Here is a 27,386-nt window from a genome sequence, read left to right as displayed (position 1 = left end):
TGCATAAGGTAAACTGCAAGTAAGCATTGGGTATCTGAACGTCTATGTATTTAATCAACCAAAGGCCATCTGTTTGCCTGAACAGTGACTGCAGCATGGAATTTATGCAACAAGTCTGGCTGATGTTGACAAACTTGAAACATGTCACAACATGGTAAGGAAATGCTTTTTTAAAAATTTTTTATTCTTTAATGTTTTTCTACTTTTTTGAAAGTTATCAGATGTGTAATATGTGTGTGTGTGTGTGTGTGTGTGTTGTATGGAGAACTGTGTGGGGGAACATGCACACGCAAGCAAGTGTACAAAGAAGGGTTAGGTGCATTATGTGCATTGCACCTGTCCCTTTGGATGAACTTTGGTAGTCCTACCTCCAGAAACTTCATCAGACAGGACCTACCGTCAGTCTATGTATTTGTCTTTGTATTTCTTTTTATCAGAACAGATTTCTCTGTATGAAATTCAGGCGTCGCTACACTACAGCGCTACCTTTTTTTTTTTTTTTTTCCTCTGTGTGCAGTTTAATTTGTTTTTCCTATCAAAGTGGATTTTTCTCCAGAATTTTGCCAGCAACAACCCTTTTGTTGCCATGGGTTCTTTTACTTGCGCTAAGTGCATGCTGTGCACAGGACCTCGGTATATCGTTTCATCCGAATGACTAGCGTCCAGACCGCCACTCAAGGTCTAGTGGAGGGGAAGAAGAAACTGGCAGCTGAGGCGTGATTCGAACCAGCGCGCTCAGATTCTCTGGCTTCCTCGGAGGATGCGTTACCTCTAGGCCCTCACTTTGTGGTTGCAGACGAATTAGAAACATGGAGACTGGCAAACAAGAGAAAGCGATGGCGGCTGTGGGGACCTGAGTGTGGGACCTGCGTGCCATTGTTTGAGTGTGATCGGTGCTGAAGTTTGGTTCTGTTGCCCCAATGAGCAATACAATTATATGTCCTCTAGAAGGACATACAACATTCAAAACAGAGCAAATTATCAATTCGGAAAAAAAAAAAAAAAAAAAAATATAAGCAGTGACTTGGATACACAGGTTCCAGGAAAAGAAGATGGCTGCCGGAAAAGAGGTTGCTGCATCATGTGTAAGCAGAAGGGAGGTAATATACCAAGGGAGGCTACCTCGTGCAGGTACTTTCACTTTGTCTGCTGGCCAGACTTGCAGTTTGCACGGGACAGGAATCAGACCTCTGCTCGAGTCTGTACAAGTGAGTCATGGTGTAGTATGTGTAACTAAAGATATGTTACTATAACATAACGTTACTCACTAGTTCAGATACCAGCAGAGATCTACCTCGCAATGTGAAAAAGTACACACACACATTCTGATGACCAAAACAACACATGACCAAAACAACACATTCTGATGACCAAAGCAACATATACTGATGACCAAACCATCACAATCTGATGACCAAAACACACATTCTGATGACCAACGCAACACATTCTGATGACCAAAACAACACATTTTGATGACCACAGCAACACATTCTGATGACCAAAACAAAGCAACATATTCTGATGACCATAGCATCACATTCCGTTGACCAAAACAACACATTCTGATGACAAAAACAACACATTCTGATGACAAAAACAACACATTCTGATGACCAAAGCAAATAACAAACATGACACCCACAGTAACGCTTCAGAACATTTCTGCTTACCCTTGAAGCTGAAGCTGAGGAGTATCATTCTTCACAGCTTCCGACAGCGTGTTTTTCCTGTTCTGGTTCCAAGAGTACGTGTTCATGAGCTCACGAGGTGAAAAAATGGGGCCAGACACAGGTCTGCACAAAAACACACTCATCTTAACACTGTGGGATGTTGATCTGGTGGTAACACATCCGCTGACGAATCGAGTGCATGTGGGATTGAATCTCATCCTTGTCAGAATTTTCTCCTCATCAACAATGCTTTGAGAGTTGGTCTGGACGTTAGGTACTTGTATGAGATGATAAACTGAGGTCTGTGATAACACAACCCACAACGGGTTGATTTGTGAAGAGAAACAGAAATGTAACTGGGGGGGACAGATGTTTACCTGAAGCATTATTTTTGTTACAGATGCGCTCAAGCTCAACACCTGATACTCACAGAGCAATAAAATCGAGGGAGAGCAGCAGCCAATTCAACACAAAGAAATAAGTTATCACACAAAGGTCATACTGTATGGTATCATGCTCACTGAGCAACAAAATCTTAACACATTCTACCCCTGCTACAACACCCCTGAACCAGCGCTACGTGAGACAACTGCAGAAAACCCCCCCAGGGCTATTCACTAACACAGTGAAAACAGATGGAGAATTGTTGATTTAATCAGTCAAACAAAGCTTCATTTTCAAGCTTCTGGAATCCATAAACAGTTCAGTATAGAATACCAACTGTACCAAGCAAGAATGAACAAAATTAGAATTGTGTGTTGGTACGAGAAAACTTGCACCTGGTCCACGGGGGAAGTAATCATGGTATGAGTTAACTTGTACCTGGAGTAGAATGAGTTAAGTACAACAAAAACAAAAAAAAAAAAAAAAAAAAAGAAAAAAGAAAATGCTGGACATGTTACCTGGGCTTTGTCACTTTGAAGAAAGTGTTGGAGCTAGCTTCACCCAGGGACGCTCTCTCCTGAGCAGCAGCGCCATAGAACCGAATCTTGGACACCTGAAGGGGCTTGCGGTCGCCCTGTTTGTTCTGCGGGTCCATACTCACGTTGACAGGACCTCTGAAAGTACACATCTTTATTAACCCTTGAACGTACACTTCTATATCAGTCCCTGAAAGTACACGTCTTTATCAGTCCCTAAAAAGCACTTTGCCTTTATCAATTCACTAAACTGCACATCTTTAGTAACCCTTGAAAGTATGTACTGTAAAGTTCGGTCTATTGAGCGCACTGGTATATAAGCCGCACCCACTAAATTTTGGAAAAAATTGAACTTTATACATACATAAGCTGCACCGGCTTATAAGCCGCACTTATTTCCGGTACCGGAACACACTGATACTACAGAAAAGCTGTTGATACTGTAGGTTATGAAATAAACACAAGCGGGAACAACACAAAGAAAAGCAAGCGAAAATACTGCTTGTGCCACAAAAAAATAATAAATAAACACAATGAAAATATGATCCATAATTTAGGGATAGTCACATTTATTCAATGTCATCCTGCTCACTGAATCCACTAAAATCTTCATCTTCAATGTCTGAGTTGAAGAGAACCAGCACAGCTTCCTCCACCATCTTGTCACTGACTTCAGCCTCGCTTTCACTTCATGAACATGAAGGTGGAGGTCGCTGCTGGTTCGTCACTTGCACTGTCGTCTGCTAGGTCGATTGCCTTCAATTTGAAGGCTGCATCATAGGCATAACGTCGTATTTTCGGCATGATGAGGGTGCACGCTTGAGCAGAGTAGAACTGAATGCTGATCTGGAGGCTTTAATGTGTGCGGATTTGACTTATAAAACGTGAACAGTTAGCACACTATCCTGAAGCTCATCCAAAAATTCATGGACAGAAATCATGATTTTGGTGAGTTGAAGGGCAGCTAAGAATAGACGAGAATGTGACACTCCCGGGATCGTTAAAATCCGCAAATAAGCCGCATCATTGTATAAGCAGCAGAGGTTGAAGCTGGGGTAAAAAGTCGCGGCTTATAGACCGAACTTTACGGTACGCTTCTATATCAATCCCCCTTTAAGTGCACATATATCTTTACAAACTCCAGAAAGTACACATCTCCATTAAACTGTCATTCAGTACTACAGAATGCATCCCTTCTCACTTTACTTACAATATCATACCATAAAGATAGTACAGTTAAAACATTTCTATACTTAAAAAGGGAAATTTTCTTCCTAAAATTACGTTTCAGTAACATACTTACCATGACCCACCAGTGCAGACTCCGGCAGGGGTCTGATTCCTGTCCTGTGCAAACTACTACCCACCTATGTGGAGAAAACAAAAGTAGCTATGGCCGATAACCTCCCGAAGTAGGTTACCTCCCCTGTGTATCCCTGACTAGCGCCCTCTTTTTTTTTAAACCTTTTTTTGTGAAAGAACAGAAAGTGGGATATGCAGCTTTATAAACTGACACGAAAAATATGCATCACAAAAACCTTTCACTCTCATAAACCCTTAGGATCAAACACTTGAATGAAAAAATAACCAATACAAATACAGTAACAAAACAACGTAGATATATCTATAAAAAAGTACATCGTCAAACCTGTGCTGATTTTCCTTGCTCTCATCATCACTGTTCTTTTTCGCCTCACCACTCTGTCGCCTGTTCTCTTTGACCCTGCACACACACAGATTTCAGCTTCAGTCTCTCAAGGAGGCATCGTTGCACTGGGACCAATCCATGTACGCTACACCACATCCTCTACACAGATGCCTGACCAACAACACAACTTGACCTGTTGGACATAGAGTATATACATATTCATTTTTTGTGCCTACTGTGTCAGAGTGTATTTCTTCTACAAAATTTTGCCAGAGGACAACACTTTCGTTGCTGTGGGGGCCTTTTTCAGTGCGCCAAATACATGTTGCACACAGGACAGAACTTTAAATCTTAACACGTAAAAGCGACGGGCGCAATAGCCGAGTGGTTAAAGCGTTGGACTTTCAATCTGAGGATCCCGGGTTCGAATCTCGGTGATGGTGCCTGGTGGGTATAGGGTGGAGATTTTTCCGATCTCCCAGGTCAACATATGTGCAGACCTGCTAGTGCCTGAACCCCCTTCGTGTGATATACGCAAGCAAAAGATCAAATACGCACGTTAAAGATCTTTTAATCCATGTCAGCGTTCGGTGGGTTATGGAAACAAGTACATACCCAGCATGCACACCCCCGAAAGCAGAGGATGGCTGCCTACATGGCAGGGGTAAAAACGGTCATACACGTAAAAGCCCACTCACGTATACACGAGTGAACGTGGGAGTTGCAGCCCACGAACAAAGAAGAAAGAAGAAGAAGAAGATGTAAAAACAAACATCTGTACCAATCAACTTTACATCTTTAACCTGCTACAACCAATGTCTGCAACAAATCAGCCACATCAAACCTCTTAACCTGTGACAACAACAAACATCTGCAGCAAATCACCTCGTGAAGCGCGGAGACGTTCCAGAATCGTCATCCTCCGTCTGGGGGAACTGAACCTGTCCCCCACTAGCGTGTCTCTGCCTGCCGGGATGAGGGGAGGACTCTTGGCCCCCCTGATAGAACGCGAGGGCTTGGCGAGGGGGTTCCTGGTGTGTTATGGGCCGCATGCCGAACGGCAGCCCGTTGAATGGGGAGCTGGACTTCTCACACCCAACTTCTGCTTTGTTCTGCGGAGTGCTGCTGCCTGCTGTGGAATAACAACGGCTTATTTTCGGTCATGAATAAAAAATTAAAAAAATTTTAAGAAAAAGAAAAGAAAATCTAAGAAGAAAAGAAAAAGGTTACTTGGTAACAAGTATTTGTGAGAGAGAAATCTGCCTTAAAAAATATCTAAGTTAAAGTATGCATGAGAAAAAAACATTCTGCCTAAAAATATCTATCACTATACAGATTGATTTGATGTACCTGGCTGAATGTGGGAAAATCAGATTGTGAGTGTGGGAGTGAGAGTAAGAGTATGCAGCCTAAACATATTTATTCATGACACAGATATACATTTAATGTGTGCATTCATGAGTACACATACATGTGTGAGTGAGTAATAGTGATAGTGTGAGAAAAAAAAGCAAATGAGCAAGTGAGAGAGAGAATGTGTGTGTGTGTGTGTGTGTGTGTGTGTGTGTGTGTGTGTTGTGTGTGTAAATGAGCATGTGTACTTGTAACTGTCCATACATGAGTTTTCAAAATATTTCTGAAAGAAAGAAAAAATAAAAATATTAAAAGAAAAAAAAAAAGAAAGAAAAAAAAAAAGAAAAGAAGATGATTTAACCATTCCCCAATAAATTGCTGCTTTCTTTCAAGACTGATTTACCATGGTCATTTATCACGTTCCTTTACTAAAAAAAATACAATACTTCATTTCAAAATATCACACTGATCCAAGCCCAGACTCTGGTATTACTTTAAAATAAACAAGACAAACACTATAGTTCTAAGGACAGTCTGGTGCTATCTTCAACAGAAGGGCTGTGGTGTAGGGGGTGGGAGCATTCTTTAGCAAAATACTGAAACTAGTGAAAGCTACACTTGAGAAAGAATTACCACTGTTACAGACATAAAAAAAAAAAGCCAGAGAAAAAAAAAAAATCAACATACCTTTGGACAGGCTTCTTATGTCATCCAACAGCTTTTGGTTGGTTTGTGGACGATCACCCATAAAATGCAACTCCCAGTACGGTCGTTTGGGTGGGGATCTTATGACCAGTCGCTGGCCTTTGATGTAGCTCTCTGCTCCAGTAATCTGCCATTAACAAATGAGGGCACACACACACACACACACTGTAAGTGTCAAGAACCTTTCCTTTTTGCAAATCAAACAGTCAACTTGAGTACTAGGAATGTTTCGTGTACAGATTGATTTATGAAAGTCACATGGTAACAGAACACTTCAAAAAGCATGAGGTACAACAGATGCCTAAATTCTCAAAAAGTTTCTTTCCAAGAGAAAAGCATCACTTGACTATTATAACCCTCACCACCCCTCCCCCCCAATCCTCCCCTAAAAAACAACAAAAAACAAACAACTTTTTTGCTTGGGATTTGTTTGTAGGGAAAATGCTTTCCTGTTCATGCTTTTCAGGAAAACTCCAATATATAACACTGACTACTGTCATTTGTTTTTTGTTGTTGTTTTTTTCAAACATTTTTTATTCAGTTTTACATTATGATAGACACACAGACATACGACTACAATACTAATATCAATTGTGCACTGTTTAAACCATCTAGTAATCTACACACACACACACACACACCTGCCCGCCCCATCCCCCCCACACGCTTGTCACATTTTCTATGACATATAGACTGAAAGTACGCTTGTTTAATACAACCTACATAATAGTTAATACATCATCACAAACACATTCCCAAACCAAAAGTTTTAATCTTTTATATCACTTACTTCATTCCACCTGTACAGCCGATTTGGATTGCACGTGAGCCATGTTTTGAGATACAGCTTGCCACTTTTTGACGAAAGTGATACAACAGCTGCCTTGAAATTCTGGCTGCATGAGGCATCACCTAGGTACTTGATCTTCCCGACAAACTCATTCTTCGCCATTTTCTCAGACAGTCTTTCCCTCAACAACTGGATGGTGTCATCAGTTTTCAATTCATCTGCAAGTTCAAGTAGAATCAATGTTATGTTCATAGAAATTTACTTCTGAGTCCTTTAAACTATATTCAGAGGCATCACCCCCAGCCCCAATCTCACCCCAGTAATTTTTTTTTTTAACTTCTATGAACAATTACATAAAAATCAGCTGCAGTTCAAAAGGTAAATGTTTAGCACATTTGCTTGACTTATTTCTTCCCACAGCAATTCAATCCCCCCCCCCCCTTCCCCCCCAAAAAAGGGTGTCCTGACATTAAGAATTGTGTAGTCTGTCCACTGTATTTCCAGGTGCACCATGACCATTAAGCTAAAGAAAGCATATTATTGTGCACTGTACAAAGTGCTATGAGCAATTAATTCTTTAGAAACAAAGAAACCCCCAACTTGCACCAACCATCACAAAATTCTTAACCAAGAAGTGTTTTGAATCTGAAGTGGTGTCTCATTTTAGTTTGAATGTGGGGAACAATCACACACAACATGGTAAAGATCCAGTCTGATTCTTTTGGGTGGAACAGACCACTGGATAGGCATCCTGACATGACTTACAGAGGTACATCACATGACCTATGCTCTCGAAGTTGACTGGCTCTCCAAAATTATGAGCAAGCAACCAAGAGAGGCAGAATGTTTGAAACAGAAGGCTTCTTTCTTCAACTTTGTGCATTATATTTCGTCCTGTTTTTATTGTGCATATATTTTACAGAGTTTGGTTGTAGCAATGGAGACTATCAATTGAAGGAATGGGGGGACAGCGCATGTTTCCTGCTTTTGCCATTGTCGATCGCCTTTGGCATTGCATGGGATTTCAAGTAAAAGTTGAATCCGAGATGGCCACGTAAATCTCCAGCTATCTACTGATCAGGAGTGACAATAAACATGATGTCAATGTGAAAGTAAAAATGCAAATAATTTATCAATCAGTTTATTTCAGAATTATTTCCAGTAACATCCACATTTATTCCCCTGTACTCTTTCGCTTCGAAGATGGAAGAAATTGTAATTTGGTTAACAACAGTTTCTGTTTTGTTTTTTTAACTCTTCACATGGTCAATAATACTTTTTTAAGCTTTACATCTTCCTCTCAACTCTTTATTTGTATTTGAGAGGGGAAGAAATGCAGAGTATTATATCATATTTTACAAACCAATTTTCAACTTTTTCCATCTTTGAAATTAAACTGAATGGAAAGAAGACAGGGGAAGAAATGTGTACATTGCCCAAACTGCACTCAAAAGGAATGTCAATATCAATGTATATCATTAAATTGATTAATTAATATGGCTGGATGTGTTCGATCCAAAGTGGCGTGAAATCATTGTTGGCTAAGTTGCATTAAACAACGCCCCAAATCCTGATCCTGATCCTATTTCAATTTTTCAGTGATCCGTAATAAATTACAAACAAAAAAACACGGTCATTCGTCTCAGCCTTCTGGTCGATAACTGAACACAGGATTCGGTCATAAATGCACTGTGCTTTTTACTCGATATAACTCACTGTAAGACAAACTCACGGAAGGAAGACCAACACTCACATGGTTACTGTACATACAGGTACTGAAGATGGATATCCTAACAATCTCACAATCATTATATCTAACTTAAAAGTTAAGAAAACTTTTTGAGATGTGTGCTAACCAAATGCCCAAGGAGGAACTGACTTCCTGTTTCTTCAACAAAATCCAAGAAACTTCACAGAAATTAGAATTCTTAATGATCTTGTTCTTCCTCTCCACGCTGACTATCCCGTATCCGCTTTCCTGCATCATGTAAACATGAGCTCTTTGGGGCAAATATTTAATCAGCCAACAGTAAAAGATCACTGCAAGTGCTCCTTCTAATTCCATTTTCGGACCAGAGCTCACACAATCAGTTTAAAGAAGAGAAACCAGGGCCACGTGGGCTTCCAAAAAAATTATATCAACACTAACCTTTCATTGAATAACACCGCCATTTTGAAGACAAACTTTCCCGGGGTATCTTGACCGGAAAGAGCAAGCACCTTTTGTTGTGTCAGCCAATGAAAAAGACGGTTACAGAAACAGAAGGCAAGTCTGTCACTTCTGCCGCATTTCCGTTTTAAGGCCGGGCTCCATCCCCAGAGCTTTTTGTTGGCCATAATCGACGATGGAACGAATTCCTGGAAGAAGCAAAAGTCTTCAGACTGGAGTCTGACGTTGATAGAGTATGTCAGTCTGCTTAAAATGTTCTTGGTGCGCAGCGGAACAAAACATATGAATTCGACAGATGTGTGATGCTTCTGACACAAGTCTGTTATTCCATCACCATTAAAATACTGTGACTTTCCCTTAACATAATCTTTTTATACACATGTAATACAAATAGATGAGTAACACGCAGTTGATGAATATATCAATTTATTGCTTGATGCTACAGGAAAGATCGGACGATTTAGAGTTTGACTGTTGCAAAATAACAGGAATGTGTTGAATATCAAAGTGAAACTGCAGAAAACAGGACTAGTAATTCAGTCAGACTACAGTGCTAGTCATACACAGTGACATGATTTTACTTGGACAGTCCAAGAACAGCCTACGTGGTGCAATGGTGTTTTTGCAGTTTTAACTCCATAACTGCTCTTTTTGTGTGTGTGAACGTTTGAGGAGACAATTGGTCAGAAAGCATGGGGAACAAGCAGTCATGCTGCATTTACCAAAGCCCGAAAGGGCGCAGCAAGAAGAGGCAGGAGAGCTACCAGCCGGCACACCCAGTGGAGGATGGCCAGTACCATGTCCAGCCCCACGCTCATGTTCTTCAGACACAGCAGAGCACTGGGTCCCTTGTTCCACAACATATCAGTGAAAGAGAACCAGAAGGTATTTTGGATTGTTTCAGTTTCAGTTCCAGTTTCAGTTTCTTAAGGTGGTGTCGCTGTGTTCGGACAAATCCATATATGCTACACCTCATCTGTTCTGCAGATGCCTGACCAGCAGCATAACCCAAGGCGCTTTGTCAGGCCTTGAGTGCATGGATATATAATATGTATATGTTTGTGTACCTATCACAGTGGATTTCTTGTACTCAGTTTTGCCTGAGGACAACACTTTTGTTGCCATGGGTTCTTTTTCAGTGCGCCAACTGAGTGCTGCACACGGAGCTTAGTTTATCATTTCATCCGAAAGACTAGGAGGTCAGTTCGATTTTCCAGTCAAACTTGGGAGAGAGGGCGAGAGCAGGATTCGAACCCAGACCCCCATGGACTCTATATTGGCAGACGAGCATCTTAACCATTCTGCCACCTTCCTTTTGGATAAATTTGTCAAAATTGCTGGGTGTTGATGCTCAATTGAAATGAAGCTTGTTGCTTCATGGAAATCTTGATGAAAATGTCATTGAACGACAATGAAGCATTACATCCGGTAATCATAGCATAATAACAATCATAATGTTGGTGGGAGTTTGTTGGTAATTATGAAATTAGTGGGAGTTCGTTTTTGGGAGATATGGCAAATATGGAGTCAGGAGGAGATATTGGAGATTGACCTATCAGTGAGTGAAGAGTTTGATTCCTAGTTGGACTTTTTTGTCACCCTGAAGACTAACATGGACTGGTTTTATCAGCCATTGGTGAAAAGTTCAAAGGAGCAAAAGCAAACTAAAAAATCAAGAAAGGCCCACATTTCCCAAAAATTGAACATTACATGTGGTAATTAGTCCGAACTGATGTTGAGCTGCATGCTGTACACTGATCAAGGATCAGTGCCTAGCACTGGCCTAGATTTTTACTGTGTTTTTACAGTTTATGATAGTCACTGAAAAAAATAAGTCAGTCATGTCTGACTCTGACCTTCAGCAGAGGAGGCAGCTGCTGTCCTATCTGGGCTGGAATTGATTTTGGTTTTAGTGAAATGTCTTGCCCAAGTTAGTTACCCACTTTCTTGGCCAAAAGGACTTTTGGACATTCAGAATTTGTATAGTCCCCGAAGGCTAACTCACCCCCAAGGGAGAAGCACTAACTTGACCTAGAACCAGTACAATCTTGTCACCTAGTTTGAGAATCAAAGTCCTTCACAAAAGACTAGATGTAATTTACAGTGTAAATGAATTCTCATTGCAGTGGAGACATTATTGATCATACAGCTCTCACTTTACCGTTGACCCAACTGTAGGCTTATTTCAGTCTCTTGTCTGTATTATAACTATATAATTATAAGCAGAGCGTTAGGCATTTTGGATTTTCAGGATGATTGTAAGCAGTTATTTTATATGATGATATCAAGCAAGGATTCAGTGTTGTAAAGTTCTCAAAGTTTATGAGGCACATTGTTTAGACCATTGTTGTTATGCTAACACTGCCCATCAGCTATTCAGCTACTGAATTTGTTGAGTAGTTAAGAAGACTGCAGCAACACTTGAGCAGTTTTTGAGATAAGTAAAGCACTGTTAACATGTACTATTAATGAATCATAATGGAATGCATTCCCAAGGTGTGTGCATATGCCAGGAAAACAGAAACCATCAGCAAGAATACTGAAAAGGGTTTATCAAATCTGGCTTATTTAAAAAAAAAAACACCTTAAAAACAAAAAAACAACAACAAAAAACTCTGTAATGATTTAGTCATTACTAATTTTGATTTTTATTAACCCCATTTTCGCTTAATAGCAATGATCTCATTGTGGTGGTTTAACATGTTGGTGTGGCAAATTTTTTTTTTTTTAAATCTTCTTTTTTGATAGCTCTTTAAAAGTTGGATATACTGGATGGTACCGCTTTTGTATTTATTCAACCCCCCTAGGGCTAGAGGTCAAAGGTCAAGGCCAAGGCCATCCTGTGTGGTAATGCTAGAAATTACAAACAGTATATTACTTATTAAGTTATGTAATTGAAGACATACTGTACATGTATCTTTTTTTTTTTTTTAAAGAATACATTATTATTATTTTTAAGCTTGGTATGATTGTGGCCATGGTTGTGGTGATGGAGTAATCTGTAAAAGGTCAAGGTGGCAAGGCCAGAGGTCAAGGTCATGGCATCTTCATCACAAAAGGTTGCAGGTTTAAAACTGAAAGATTTTAGATTTTAAGTGATTTCATTTTCAAAATCTTAAATCCAGTTCTCATCAAACATGATTTAGAAATACTTATTTAAAAAAAAAAAAAAAAATGCAGATTGGGGGAAGGGGGAATAAAAAATGTTTGCATAAGCAAACTTTATCATTTGTTTTAATGCTTAAGTTTGCTTCTTCTTTTTTCAGAGATAGACTTTGACCCTTCCAACAACCCAGTTGCCAAGCCACTGTTCTCAGCAAGATCAGAAAGCGAGATTCAAAAAAGTAAGTGCGTGTTTGCTTTTCTCAGGGACTGCGTGCTCATTTATTATGACTTATGTATATATTTTTTACATTTGGTTAGATCTGATAAGTGATCATTTTAGACTTATGAATGTGATCTAATTTGCTTTGAGAGATTGTACTTTATCTGTCCGTCTGTCCATCCCTCTCTCTCTCTCTCTGTCTCTCTCTCTCTCTCTCTCTCTCTCCTCCCTGTCTCTCTCTCCCTCTTTCTCTCTCTCTCTCCCCTCCCTCTCGCCCCCCCCTCCCCCGCCTCTCTCTCTCTTAGCAGTAATGATTAATTTTGATAAACATTGTTGTTTACTTGTTACAATTACTGCAAAATAATATACCAGATTGTGCGATCAACTTACTATAATTAGTATAGATTTGATTGTTCTATATAATTGTTAATTTACAGTATTGTTGTGGTTTTTTTATATTATGCTCATAGCGCTGAAACACAATGAGAATATCATGACAGCTTTCTGTGAAGGAAACACATTTGTTAACAGATAAACTTACTCAGTTAATCTGACTGATGCCATAGCATTATTAGCAGCCACGAATTTGCTTGAGATTGTAGTCATCCGGAATTCAGCTGAGCTGATCAGTTCAGTGATGTTTGATTATGATACATATGATATACACATTATGAAATTTCAGTTTAGACTTAGTTGCATCTTTTTATCTGTATGTCATGTTAAACACTTTGTGCACCATGTAGTGATGTACAGATTTATCTGTGACACCCAGTTGTTTCATTGGACTGAGCATGGGGTGGGGTGGTGGTGGGGGCGGGGGTCTTTTTCCGTACTGCAGTGAGCACATTCAGTTTCACTTTCTCAATCAGTTGTATTCTCACTTGGTACTTAGTTATAGCGTCTTGGCAATAGTCTCTGTGTAGTTGGCCTGTATTTTCAAGGGTACTGACTGAGCATGTTTTTGATGACTATGTGTGCATTTTTGTGTGCACATGAAATATATGTCTTTGACACTGCCCTTGCTGGTCCACAGAAACTGTAGTGCACTTGGACTGATGGGCTTCAAAGTGCTAGAACACAATGGAAATGTATTATTATTAGTTGTTATTGTTATTGATGTTGTTTTTATTATTATGGTTGTTGTGTTATTGTTGTTGTTATTGTTATCATTATTATCTTTTTTTTTCTTTTATTGCAGACAACAAGATACGGCGCAGAAGTCAGATGATTTTGTCTCCAGAGGGAAACCCTCAGTTTGTGAGTGTGTTGGAAGAAAAGTAAAACAAAAAAAAGTAGAAAGTTATCCTTTTCTAATTTGCATAACTGGATATTTTGTGAGAATGTTTGAGGTTGCTGGAATTAATTTGGGGTTTTTTTTTTTTCATAGTGTCTTTAGATCTGTGGATGTTGAGGCAGCATAGGGGTATGTATGGGTACAGAGACAGGAAAAGGAAATGTGCTTTATTTTGTAATGGGCACAATAGCCGAGTGGTTTAAGTGTTGGACTTTCAATGTGGGGGTCCTGGGTTTGAATTTTGGTAACGGGGCCTGTTGGGTAAAGGGTGGAGAATTTTCTGATCTCCCAGGTCAATGTATGTGCAGACCTGCTTGTGCCTGAACCCCCTTCATGTGTATACACATGCAGAAGATCAAATACTCACGTAAAACATCCTGTAGTCCATGTCAGCATTGGGTGGGTTATGGAAACAAGAATGTACCCAGCATGCACACCCCTGAAAACAGTATGGCTGCCTAAATGGCGGGGTAGATAAACAAGATGGTCGTACACGTAAAATGTTAAATGCTTGCATGCGTATTAATAAAAACTATTATAATTACATATAGTACTATACTTTGACAAACTGATGAGCATGAATATGGGAAAAGTGTATGATTGTATGTATAATTTGATATGAAATATTGTGGGTTTTTTTCATTGTTTTTTAAAATCATTTATTTATTTGTTTAATTATTTATTCATTGATTTAATGATGTATCCATTAATTTGTGTATGCTTTTGTTTTTTTCCCCTTAAGGCCTGACTAAGGGTGTTGGAATACGCTGCTGGTCAGGCATCTGTTTTGCAGTTGTGGTGTAGGGTACATGGATTTGTTCTAACGCACTGACGCCTCCTGGAGTAACTGAACTGAACTGTGTGTTGGCAGATTGACGAGCACGGTCAGCTCAAAAAGTTCAGCTCTTGCTCCACGATCTACATAGACGACTCCACCGTGTCGCAGCCAAACCTGAAGAACACCATCAGGACTGTGGCCCTGGCCATTTATTTCCATATACGAAACAGGGACCGCTCGGCTGCTGGCAACAACAACGTCGACCGACAGATCTTGAACATATTTGATGAGAAGCTTCATCCCTTGTCGGTAAGTTTTTTTTTGTGGGGGTTCAGTTCTGTGTCTTTGAATTCAGGGAATTCGCTGTGAATTTTTTGCAGATTGTACTTGTAGAGTTTTTTTTGTGTGTGTGTGTTTTTCTTTCTGTGTCTTGAACTCGGAATTCACTGTGAAAATTATGCCGGTTGTGGGCTTTTTGTTTTCTGTGTCTTGAACTCAGAAATGAATGTGGACATTTTGCAGGTTGTTGGTGTTTGTTTTCTGTTTTTGGACACAAGATTATTTGTATTGTATTGTATTTCTCCTTTTTTTTACAATAGATTTCTCTGTGTGAAATTTGGGCTGCTCTTCCCAGGGAGAGCACGTCATGCTGCAAACGGGACCTCGGTTTATCGTCTCATCCGAATGATTGGATTTAGTAAATTGTTGGATTTTTTCTTCTTCTCTTTATCTGAATTAGAATTCATGTATATAATTAAATAATTTTTTTTATCATAATTCATATAGATATATCTCGGCTTCCTTTTAGCTCTGTCTCTTTTCCCCCTGTCTTTTTCACTGCTTGATCTTCCGCATGCATGTGTATACTCAGAAGGGGGTTCAGGCATTGACATGTCTGCACATATGTTGACCTGGGAGGTCGGAAAAATCTCCACCATTAACCCACCAGGTGTGGCAAGGATTGAACTCAAGAAACTTTTTTTTTTTTTTTTTTTTTGCTGCCCCATCTTCTGCACCGTTTCAGTGGCATTACTCCCACGCCACTCATTTAGATTCCCCCATACACGGCCACACCCGGGTTTGTCCGTCGCAGTTCCAGCGTCGGCAGTCCACAGGGAACCATCGTTGTTAGGTCGCCAGGAGGCCACACACCAGAGGAGACCCTGCACTGCTGCTGAGTCACTTCGGTGGTGTTCAGTGGTGATGTTCTGGTGTTCAGTTTCTGATTTAACGTACTTAGGACAACACCTACTCAGCCCCCTACTAACGACAATAATGGCTTAGTCGTGGAGCCAGACTGAGTGAGCGTCCCTCCCAGAGTGAAGACCAACACCACGTCCCTCAAACAACAGCCCCCCATGAATCTGACGACATTGACAGGACTCATTCCAAGGACGGAAGTGGAGGGGTATTGGAACAGGTCACCATGAGAGCAGGGCATGAAAGGCCATAGACTTTGAGACTATTTTGTTTATATTGATGACGATGAAGGAGGATGACGATGATGATGACGATGTTGCTATGGAGGTCCATTTTGGTCTGGGACTGCGTGACAAGGCTGTACTCTACGCTTCCTGTCATAATGATATCCCGGCGTTAACCAGGCCCGAGAGATACAGACACTTGCAGTGTTGGTCAGGTAATTAGAGCAACACACCCAAAGACGCATCCTTGAAGTGGATGACACTCGACTGTGAAACTCAAGAAACTTAGGTGAGAATCTGCATTTTAATTACACATACTTAACCGTGACCCAACTAGTGCAGACTCCGGCAGGGTCTGACATTGCTGTCCTGTGCAAACTATCCGCCTATGGGGAGAAAACGAAACTACAGCCGATAACCTCCCGGAAGTAGGTAACCTCCCTTTTGTCCCGCTGGCTAGCGCCCTCTTTTTCCGGCAGCCATCATGACTTCTGTTCCTGTGCTCTTCATACGGCTAAGTTTTTTTTCGTATTTTCTGCCTGTCTGTCGATTCTCTGGCGTTTTTGTTTGTTGTCAAATTATGTCTCCAACCAGGTCACATAATTATGTAGCTCGATTGGGGAATCGTGCTAAAATTAAGGCGCGATCGCAATCGATTCGCTGACACTCTGGGCCCTCTACTCCTGGCCCTCTCAACAACACCAACCCGCCGCCTCCTCCACTTCCTTTTTACCATTTGACCACCGCACAATGTCATGAGTGTTTCATGTAATTTGTGATATATTCTTTCATGTAAAGTGCCCTGAGCTCTTAGTCTTAGACAGAAAGGGCGCTGCACGAATGCACATTGTTGTCAGTATTCATGTGTGATGGTCAGTCATGTCTGACTATGACCATCAGATCCGCAGAGGAGGCAACTACCATCCCGACTATCTGGGCTGGAATTTGATTGTAGTGGAGTCTTGCCCAAGTTACAGCCTCACTTTCTGGGCCAAGGGGGTTTTAGGACAGTCGGCATTGGGATGGTTTCCTAAGGGCTAACAACTAGCCCCCAAGGCTGCAGCAATAAGAGCCAGTACAGTCTTGCCTCCTAGTTTGAGAGTTATAGTCCTTCACAAAAGACTAAGCTGTAAATGACTTCCCATTCGGCATTGTAATGGAAAAAAACATTGGTCACACAGCTCTCACTTTGCTGTTGGCCCAACTTTAATCTTATGTCTTCTTCTTCTTCTTCTTCTTCTGCGTTCATGGGCTTCAACTCCCACGTTCACTCGTATATACGCGAGTTGGCTTTTACGTGTATGACCGTTTTTATCCCACCATGTAGGCAGCCATACTCCGTTTTCGGGGATGTGCATGCTGGGTATGTTCTTGTTTCCATAACCCACCGAACGCTGACATGGATTATAGGATCTTTAACGTGCGTATTTGATCTGCTTGCGTATACACACGTAGGGGGTTCAGGCACTGGCAGGTCTGCACATATGTTGACCTGGGAGATCGTAAAAATCTCCACCCTTTACCCACCAGGCGCCGTCACCGTGATTCGAACCCAGGACCCTCAGATTGAAAGTCCAACGCTTTAACCATTCGGCTATTACGCCCGTCGTAAGCTTATGTCAATCTGTGATATAAGCTGTCACAATTCTGTGATGTTGATCATTCAGCTTTCAATCTGTGATATAAGATGAGCGTTGGGCCATAAACATTTTATCACTATGATATTATTATTAACTGTATTATTTTCTGCTTCTTTCAGAAGGACCCGGTGCCAGACGATTATGACAAGCGTGACCCGGAGCACAAAGTTATATACCGCTTTGTGCGCAACCTCTTCAGTGCAGCCCAGCTCACTGCTGAATGTGCCATTGTGACCCTGGTTCGAATCCTCTTCTTTCTTCCCATTCTGCGTTTTGGTCAGGGTGTTTATAATAATAATAATAATAATAATAATGATGGATGCTTATATAGCACACTATCCAGAAATCTGCTCTAGGTGCTTTACAAAAACGCTTTGTTAACATAAAGCATCGTATCTATGTTACATACACACACCAAAATGTGACTACACACACACACACACACACACACACACACACACACTGCATACATACATTTTAACATACATGTGTATCTAACAGCTACCCTAACACATACGCACACATAGGCAGGCACAAACTTACATAAACACATGCGCACGCATACACATGTTTATACTGCATTCTTACCGAATAATTGTGTTATTGGTAAAGTTTAAAACAACAAATAATCGCACTGCCTGTTAAAAGACAGCATTTCGACAGTCCATGCAAAATTCTGTAGAAGAAATCCACTCTCATAGGGTAGTTTAGCAAGTAAAGGGTAGTTTAGTTTGTAAAGTTTAGAACAACCAGTAATTGCACTGCCTGTTAATACATAGCATTTTGACAATTTACACAAAATTCTGTTGAAGAAATCCACTCAGATAGCTACACAAGTATATGAGCATGCGCTCAAGGCCAAAGTCAGTAAGTGCATTAGGTTTATGTTGCAGGTCAGACATCTGCCTAGCAGATGTGATACAGCATTTTATGTGGATTTGTCCGAACGCAGTGATGCCTTTTTTAGAAACTGAAACTGAAACTCATCCAGCCTATTTTGGATTATACGATTATTCTTCATTCTGTTATTCTCATTACATCTTTAGTACTTTATCCAAATTTTCTCTTCATCATAATCATAACAGTGCCGACAAGATACATACAGCTCAAGGGAAACATTATTTCAGTGATTTTACTATCAACACACAGAATTCACTAAATTCAATGTCTGATGAATTGTTATGGATTTGATGAATGCACTTGATAAATGGCATACTTTCGTATATATAGTCAAATAGTTTGACGATGTGCGTTGCAATATTTTTAGGGCCTAATGGACTGGTATAATTTCAGAATGACATAATAAGCACTAAAGCAGCCATCATATTTTTGATGTGTGTCTCTGTGTGTGTGTGTGCCTGCATGCGTGCGTGCATGTGTTGGGGGGGATGGAGAGAGGGGTGCATGTGTGCATGTCTGTGTGCATATGCACTTATATGCGTTGGTCTACTTTTTTAGGGCCTAATAGATCAGTATTTCAGAAACTATTGTTCTTGACGTAAGGACTAAAAGCACCCATCAACACATTTTCGAGGTGTGTGTGTAGGTCTGTGTTTGTGCGTGTGTGTTAGTGTGTGTGTGTGTGCACATGCGTGTGCGTGTGCATGCACGCACGTGTATGTGTGTGTGTGTGGATATGCACATGAATGTATTTGTCTGTGTGCCCCCCCTCACCCCCCAGGTGTACCTGGAGCGACTGCTGACGTATGCAGAGATTGACATCAACCCTGGCAACTGGAAACGTCTGGTGCTTGGCGCTATCATCCTGGCCTCCAAGGTGTGGGACGACCAGGCCGTCTGGAACGTCGACTTCTGCCAGATCCTCAAAGACATCCAGGTGGATGACATGTGAGTGTTCCACCACCACAGCCGAGTGGTTAAAGCGTTGGACTTTTAGTCTGAGGATCCCGCGTTCGAATCTCGGTGATGGCACCTGGTGGGTAAAGGGTGGAGATTTTACATTGAAACAGCAGTGAGTCATTGGACCAATCTGATTAGCTTAATCATTCACCTGAACAAGAGAGAACGTGGCTAAATGAAGTTGCGTCTCGGTCAAACAGCGTCTGTGCCCAGTGGATTGCTGGTGTGGCTCGGAGTCTGAGTGTTCCCACCAAATTCAGAATGTTCCTACCAAAATTTCCTGATTTTTCCTTGAAACACTTGACTGGGGTTGGATTCTCTGCATATATAACAAATTGTGTGTGTGCGTGTCTGAAAGTGACATGCATTGGAATATGTATATTACAAATGTGTGTGTGTGTGTGTGCGTGTCCGAAAGCAGCATGCACTGGAATACATATGTTTACAGTTGTGTGTGTGTGTACGTGTGTGTGGTGTGTGTCCGAAAGTGACATGCATTGGAATATATATATTACAAATGTGTGTGTGTGTGTGTGTCCGAAAGCAGCATGTATTGGAATACATATGTTACAATCGTGTGTGTGCGTGTGTGTCCGAAAGTAACATGCACTGGAATACCTTTGTTACAAATGTGTGTGTGTGTGTGGTGTGTGTCTCTGTGTGTGTGTGTCTGAAAGTAACATGCACTGGAATACAAATGTTTACAATTGTGTGTGTACGTTTGTGTGTGTGTGTGTGTGTGTGTGCGTGCGCGTGCACATGTGTGTGTGTGTGTTTCACAGGAATGAACTGGAGCGTCAGGTTCTGGAGCTGCTGCAGTTCAACATCAACGTGCCGTCCAGTGTGTACGCCAAGTATTACTTCCACCTGCGCTCTCTGGCCGACGCCCACGATCTGGTCATACCCCCACAGCCCCTCAGCAAGGAGCGGGCCCTCAAGCTGGAGGTGAGGGGTTCGGTTCTAGGTGTGGTGTGGGTGTGTGTGGGGGTGGGGGCGGTCGGTTTGTGTGTGTGTGTAGGGGTAGGCAGGTGTCGGAGGGGCTGGGGGGGGGGGGGGGGGGGGGGGGGGTAAGTGTATGGGTGGGTGGATGCATGTGTGGGGGGGTCGGGTGTGTGTGTGTGTGAGGGGCTTGGTTCAGGGGTGGTGGGTGGGTGTGGGTTTGTGTGTGTATGGGTTGGTGTGTGTGTGTATGGGTGGGTGTGTGTGGGTGTGTATGGGTGGGTGGATGCATGTGTGGGGGGGTCGGGTGTGTGTGTGTGTGAGGGGCTTGGTTCAGGGGTGGTGGGTAGGTGTGGGTTTGTGTGTGTGTGGGGGGGGGGTGCATAAGTTTGTGTGTGTGTATGGGTTGGTGTGTGTGAATGTGTGTGTGTGTGTGTGCATGCAAGTTTTAGGGTCTGTGTTTGCGCATGAGTGATCAGCCCTGAAATGGCTGCTATGTAGTTGGCTGGGCAATAAGCAGTATGATTTGATTTGATTTGACTTGATCCAAGTATTTGATGGCGAAAAGTTTTTGGCCTGATGTGGTGTTTAATTATGTGTAAGTGAGCGCGTCTCAGTTTCTTCACTTCTATTATTCAAGCTGTTATGGTATAGACACCATATGTATTATAGTCAGTCATGTCCAGCTATTACCACAGCAGAGCAGGCAACTGCTGTCCCAACAATCTAGGCTGGAGTTTGATTATAGTGAAGAAGGCTTTAAAGACATTCAGCATTAGGGATGGTCCCCAAAGGCCACTTAGCCCTAAAAGGCTGTAGTACAAAGAGTCACTGCAATCTTACCTCCCTGAAAACTGAAGTAAGGCTGCAGTGAGGCCATCACTCCTCTTTTGCAACATCTCCACTGGCTCCCTGTCTCACATCGAATAAAGTACAAGATCAGCACTCTATGCTACAAATGTATTCACAAATCAGCCCCTTCCTATCTCTGTGGCTGCCTTCACCTCTACACTCCATCTCGCTCACTACGATCAGCTTCGGATCCACTCCACTTCCGCATACCCAGATTCAAACTCGCGACTGTTGGCCGCCGTTCTTTCTCTGTCTCTGGACCTTGCAATTGGAATGAACTTCCTCTTTCGTTTCGTCAAGTCTCCACATTCAGCTCTTTCAAGTCTGGCCTTAAAACCCACCTCTTCCCAAAATAGCCTCCCTTCCCTGCCTCTTCAGTTTCTCCAGTTTGTGAGAGTTATGTGTGCATGAGAATGACTGGTGCGAAAGCGCTTAGATTTGTCTATGCACAAGATTCAGCGCTATGTAAGTACCATTATTATTATTTATAAATGGTCATACACGTAAGTAAATGTCCACTGGTGTCAGCGAGTGGGAGTTGCAGCCCACGGATGATGAAGAAGAAGAAGAAGTTACAGCTTTTCCTGTCAACGTGGTGGTGGTTGCAGGCGATGACGAGCGTGTGTGAGGACAAGATGAAGTTCTGGCACAAGACGCGCAGGCACCGCTCCCACAGCCTGGACGCTTTCTTGGGTCCGGGGCGTCACGGGTCACGCGCCATCCTGTCCTGATGTCACCAGGTCATGGGTCGTGATGTCCTGATGTCACCAGGTCATGGGTCATGATGTCACCGGGTCATGGGTCGTGCTGTCCTGATGTCACCAGGTCATGGGTCATGATGTCCTGATGTCAGCGGGGTCACGGGCCGTCCTGTCCTGACGTCTCAGTTTCACTGGGTCACCTTGGTTTCTGGGGTCAGCAGTTGTACAACCACAGCAGGCAAACATGTGTGTATGTACACACATGCGTATACATGTACACACATACGCCCAAGAATGCGCACGCACGCACACGTGCCCTCCCCCCCCCCCCACACACCTCCCCAGCATCCAACACACACACAGACACAGACACATCTCTCCGAGGGTCCAGGGTCCACTCCACAGTTTTCAGGCATAGTTTGACATTCGATAGTTTACTGGGGAGAAGGATTCAGGTGAGGGGGAGGACTCTGTGTGTGTGTGTGTGTGTGTGTGTGTGTGTGTGTGTGTACAGATTGTGTCATGAAACACTTGGGTCTGATCGTATCAGATATTTTGAGGGAACATCAGTTGTTTTTTGCTTTTTTTCCTGCCCCTCCCCTCCTCCCTCTCATGGTGATTTTTGTGCCTCATACTGCTTGTTTTACTCCTGTGACATGGGTCGGTCAGTATGTTCTGGGATGCTTGTAATGGTTTGGTTTTTTTGAATGTGTTTTTTGTGTGATCACAACCACTTGTACATATGCACATGAACATACACCCTCACACACGTTTACACACACACACACTCACACACACACACACACACACACACACACACACACACACACTTGCACACACAAACACACACACACACACTCATGCAGACATATATACTTGCACACACACACACAAACACACACACATGCAGACATATATATATACTTGCACACACACACACACACACACACACACACACACAACCATACACACACACACTCATGCAGACATATATACTTGCATACACACACACACACACATCACACACACACACACACACACACACACACACATACGTTTACTGCATGATCACACATCCACTTCCCCACACCAGCACCGCCTACCCCTACCCTGCCCTGTCATTGAAGTGGATTTTTCTCACACAAATGCGGTTATGATGTGAAAACTGGAGGTGTTATATTTTCCATACAGGACTGTCTGTCAGACAGGTCTCCCGATGAGGATGAGGATTTTGCTACATGGTCACATATGTTAATGCTACATTACTTTCTGAAGAAAGCGTATTTGTCATGTGATGTTGATGTCGGGATGGAATGCCTGTTTCGTTTAACTACACAGGTTAAAGCTCTGAAACAGATCAGGTAAATTGTCTTGAGGAAAGCAGAAAAAAAAAAGCAATTTGAAATCTAGTTGATTTGATATTTTTATGTGAAGGGTGTGGTGTGTGTGTGAGTGAGTGTGTGTGTGTAAAGTCAATATGAAGTCCTTGGCACACTAAGACATACACAGGTGCAGTGGTGGGTGTGAGGGAGGGGGAGGGTTTGCATGTTGGTGTGTGTGTTAAATCGACATGAAGTCCTTGCGCACACTGACACGTATACAGGTGCAATGGTGTGTGTGAAGGGGGGTGCTGAAGGTTTGCGTGTTGGTGTGTGTGTTAAATTGACATGGAGTCCTTGCGCACATCGACACGTATACAGGTGCAATGGTGTGTGTGAAGGGGGGTGCTGAAGGTTTGCGTGTTGGTGTGTGTGTTAAATCGACATGAAGTCCTTGCGCACACTGACACGTATACAGGTGCAATGGTGTGTGTGAAGGGGGTTGCTGAAGGTTTGCATGTTGGTGTGTGTGTTAAATCGACATGAAGTCCTTGCGCACACTGACACGTATACAGGTGCAATGGTGTGTGTGAAGGGGGGTGCTGAAGGTTTGCGTGTTGGTGTGTGTGTTAAATCGACATGAAGTCCTTGTGCACACTGACACGTACACAGGTGCAATGGTGTGTGTGAAGGGGGCTGCTGAGGGTTTGCGTGTTGGGTGTGTGTGTTAAATCGACATGAAGTCCTTGCGCACACTGAGACGTACACAGGGACAGTGGGGCCACAAGGAGCTCAGTGGATAGTGCGTCGTTTTTTGTTTTTGTTGTTGTGTGATAACATCACTTTGTTTTCCCACGCGAGTTGTCTGTAATGGTTACAGGTCTGTAAAGAAGAGAGTAGGGTGATACTTAAGTTTGTTCACCCTCTTTTTCTTCTAGTTGATTTTTTTCTTTTTCTTTTTTTTTTTCTTTTTAAGCACACGTTTAAAAGAATATTACGAAAATCAGTGTTTATAAAGGAGAAGAAGCCGCTTAGAGAAAACTGGAATTATTTGAACTGAAACTTTACATACAAGGTGCAGTGCCATACTTGTCCATGCTGCAGTCACTATCACAGCTGTTTAACCGTTGTCTGTTTTTGCTTTTGTTTAGTTAATCGAAAACCCTTAATAGAAATGATGATTTTATTACCATTTAAACCCCAAAAAAAACAACCTCTTGATTGATACAGTGGATGTTTTTTGAAAGCATCTGATAGTTATTATAAACAAACAAACGAGCAAAACGATTGTATATGATTCAAGTTGATTCTGACACTGAATCGTGTTATGAATACTACACTGCTGAAGATGATCCTTTCATGACCCGTTAAAGATTTATTTAACTACACATACTTTACCGTGATCCACTAATTCAGGCTCCGGCAGGGGTCTGATTCCTGTCTTCGGCAAACTGATACCCACCTACGCGGAGAAAACAAAAATGGCTACAGCCGATAACCTCCCGGAAGTAGGTTACCTCCCCTCTGTATCCCTGACTAGCGCCCTCTTTTTCTGGCAGCCATTTTGACACCTGTCCTGTGCTCTTCAAACGGCCCTTTTTTGTTTTTCTTTCTTTTTTTTTTTTCTTTTTTTTTTTTTTTTTTTTTTTTTTTTTGGCTGCCCCATCATCTGCACCGTTTCAGTGGCATTACTCCCACGCCGCTCATTTAGATTCCCCCATACACGGCCACACCCGGGTTCGTCCGTCGCAGTTCCAGCGTCGGCAGTCCACAGGGAACCATCTTTTTTTTTTTTATATGTGAGTGTGTGTGTGTGTGTGTGTGCATTTTCTGCCTCTATTTTAATTTTTATTTAAAGAAGAAAAAAATAAAGATGTTTCTGTTAATTATTCATAGACAACCACATTTCTCCTTTTTTTTTTCAGCTATAGGGGAGGGAAGGAGAGAAGGGAGAGGGGGGGGGGGGTGCCTGCAGCTCTTGGCTGATTTTAAAAATGAGTCCAGTAAAAATGGAAAGAAGAGCAATATTTCTAGAACTCTTGAGGGACACTTTAGTTGTGTATTGATTTCAGCAGTGGAGCAAGACAGAAAAATGACATTGTATTGTATTGTGTTGTATTTCTCTTTTTGTCACAACAGATTTCTCTGTGTAAAATTCAGGCTGCTCTCCTGAGTGCAGTTTTATTTGTTTTTCCTATTGAGGTGGATTTTTCTACAGAATTTTGCCAGGAACAACCCTTTTGTTGCCTTGGGTTCTTTTACATGCGCTAAGTGCATGCTGCACACGGGACCTTGGTTTATCGTCTCCTCCGAATGACCAGCGTCCAGACCACCACTCAAGGTCTAGTGGAGGGGGAGAAAATATTGGTGACAGAGCCGTGATTTGAACCAGCACGCTCAGATTCTCTTGCTTCCAAGGCGGACGCGTTACCTCAAGGCCATCACTCCACTGGTGTTGAAAAGCTCTTTGGTTTTGGGAGCATATAAATGTACTGTTGATGATTAAAATTTATTTTTTTTAACACTGACAAGTTACTGATCACAATATGCAGGAAAATAAAATTAGTAAGTGTTCAATATGCTTGAAAAAAACGTTCTGTGATCAAACTGCATTAGGCTTTCAGGCTTGACTTGTTAATTTGTGCCTGTGTTTTAAGTGTATCTACTTATTTAAATTTTGCTCAAGATGATTGTATGCGCTAGAAATATTGTAGCATGTATGTTTTCTGTGGATATGTATGTGTGCTGGTGTGTGCATGCATGTGTATGTCCCATTGTTAACAACATAAGTTTGTGAATGTATATGCATAAACAGCATATGCATATTTGTGTTTGAATCATTGACACACAAAAGTAAATGTTAAGTTTGCGAATGTACATCCACGTGCACATGTGTGTTTGAATCATTGACACAAGAAAATGTATATTAAGTTTGCAAATTTACATGCATATGCATATTTGTGTTTGAATCATTGACACTAGGAAATTATTCATCTCATATTGGCTGTCCATAGTTATAAGTTATTGTGTAACAAACATGAACATTTAATAGTTTCCTTTGCCTATGATTTTAAGATATAATGTGAGGATCATGTCTTCAAAAGTAAGATGCACATCTGGGTCTGAACTAGAGTAACCGTGATGCCTGTGTTTTTGTCGAAAACAGCTGAAGTTTTGAAAAAGATTATATATATATATATATATCTATCTAAATCATGTTATTTGCTTGCGTATCTTCTTTATCACCAAAGTCTTTTCAAAAACGTTAAATTTGTTGTTTACGTTTTCTGTCTTAGTCGTTGCAGATTTTGCCAGTGTTCTTTTTCTTCTCCCCCACCCCTCCCCGTTGTAGTGTATATGATATACAATAAACTGAAATCCTGATGTTCCATTTTTAAAACTAGTTACATGATTATGCCCTGATTTTATTTATTTGTTGTAGTTTTTTTATTTGAAAGAGTGAGTGAGGGTGTCAAATGGAAATCTTAGACTGTGGGTTGAGGTGTTACTATCCTGTCCGAAATCTTTTTTGTCCTTTTTTTTTTTTTCTTGTTTGTCTCATGCTTTCAGCATCATCTTTGCTGTGGATGGATGGATGGATGGGTAGGTGTCTGACTAACTGGAACTACTGGAAGTGGATGTCACATTATTCATTATCTATTTTTTTTTCTTTGTCCTTATCACCTTTATTTTTTCCCCCCTTTTTTTGTACCTTGTTTCTCAAGGATTCAGTTGTATTTTTTTTTACCTAGTTTCTTAATGTTTCAATCCTGTGTTGTTCTTTTTATTTGTTGTGTTTGGAGCACAGCTGTCCTGCTCCATATCCTCTCTTTTAAGACCATGCTTGTGGTATCAAACAGGTTTTTTTTTTGTTTTTTTTTTTTTCAAATGTGGAGCTCAAAGGGAAACGATATGTATTTGTGTGTATATTTAACCTTCATGGATCACATTTTATTCGTTAAGAATGCATGTTATATATATTATATATTTTTTTT

At 41.5% G+C, this 27,386-nt stretch overlaps 2 protein-coding genes across 4 annotated transcripts in view; one reads left to right on the top strand and one right to left on the bottom strand.

Moving 5' to 3' along the window:
* Positions 1 to 7,292, bottom strand: part of LOC143292129 (uncharacterized) — a 37,115-nt gene extending 29,823 nt beyond the window's left edge. Inside the window, exons 1-6 of one of the 2 annotated variants that reach the window (XM_076602317.1) lie at positions 7,090 to 7,292; positions 6,282 to 6,426; positions 5,127 to 5,373; positions 4,242 to 4,316; positions 2,576 to 2,731; positions 1,674 to 1,796 (exon numbers count right to left, since the gene is read on the bottom strand). In XM_076602317.1, the coding sequence (XP_076458432.1) occupies positions 1,674 to 1,796; positions 2,576 to 2,731; positions 4,242 to 4,316; positions 5,127 to 5,373; positions 6,282 to 6,426; positions 7,090 to 7,251 (908 nt within the window). In that variant the 5' untranslated portion in view covers positions 7,252 to 7,292. The remainder of the gene's footprint in view (positions 1 to 1,673; positions 1,797 to 2,575; positions 2,732 to 4,241; positions 4,317 to 5,126; positions 5,374 to 6,281; positions 6,427 to 7,089) is intronic. The other variant, XM_076602318.1, reaches the window with a different exon arrangement.
* Positions 7,293 to 9,418: 2,126 nt separating this feature from the next.
* LOC143293028 (cyclin-Y-like) overlaps positions 9,419 to 27,386 on the top strand; it is a 32,193-nt gene continuing 14,225 nt past the window's right edge. The window contains exons 1-8 of one of the 2 annotated variants that reach the window (XM_076603836.1): positions 9,419 to 10,144; positions 12,526 to 12,603; positions 13,783 to 13,841; positions 14,750 to 14,965; positions 17,840 to 17,959; positions 19,402 to 19,568; positions 20,363 to 20,525; positions 21,980 to 22,686. In XM_076603836.1, coding sequence (XP_076459951.1) covers positions 9,952 to 10,144; positions 12,526 to 12,603; positions 13,783 to 13,841; positions 14,750 to 14,965; positions 17,840 to 17,959; positions 19,402 to 19,568; positions 20,363 to 20,525; positions 21,980 to 22,102 — 1,119 coding nt within the window. In that variant the 5' untranslated portion in view covers positions 9,419 to 9,951 and the 3' untranslated portion in view covers positions 22,103 to 22,686. Of the gene's footprint in view, positions 10,145 to 12,525; positions 12,604 to 13,782; positions 13,842 to 14,749; positions 14,966 to 17,839; positions 17,960 to 19,401; positions 19,569 to 20,362; positions 20,526 to 21,979; positions 22,687 to 27,386 lie in introns of those variants that run through there. The other variant, XM_076603837.1, reaches the window with a different exon arrangement.

The sequence above is a fragment of the Babylonia areolata genome, chromosome 18 (assembly GCF_041734735.1).
Source record: "Babylonia areolata isolate BAREFJ2019XMU chromosome 18, ASM4173473v1, whole genome shotgun sequence".
NCBI classification, from domain to species: Eukaryota; Metazoa; Mollusca; class Gastropoda; order Neogastropoda; family Buccinidae; genus Babylonia; species Babylonia areolata.
This window is presented reverse-complemented; position numbering and strand designations above follow the sequence as displayed.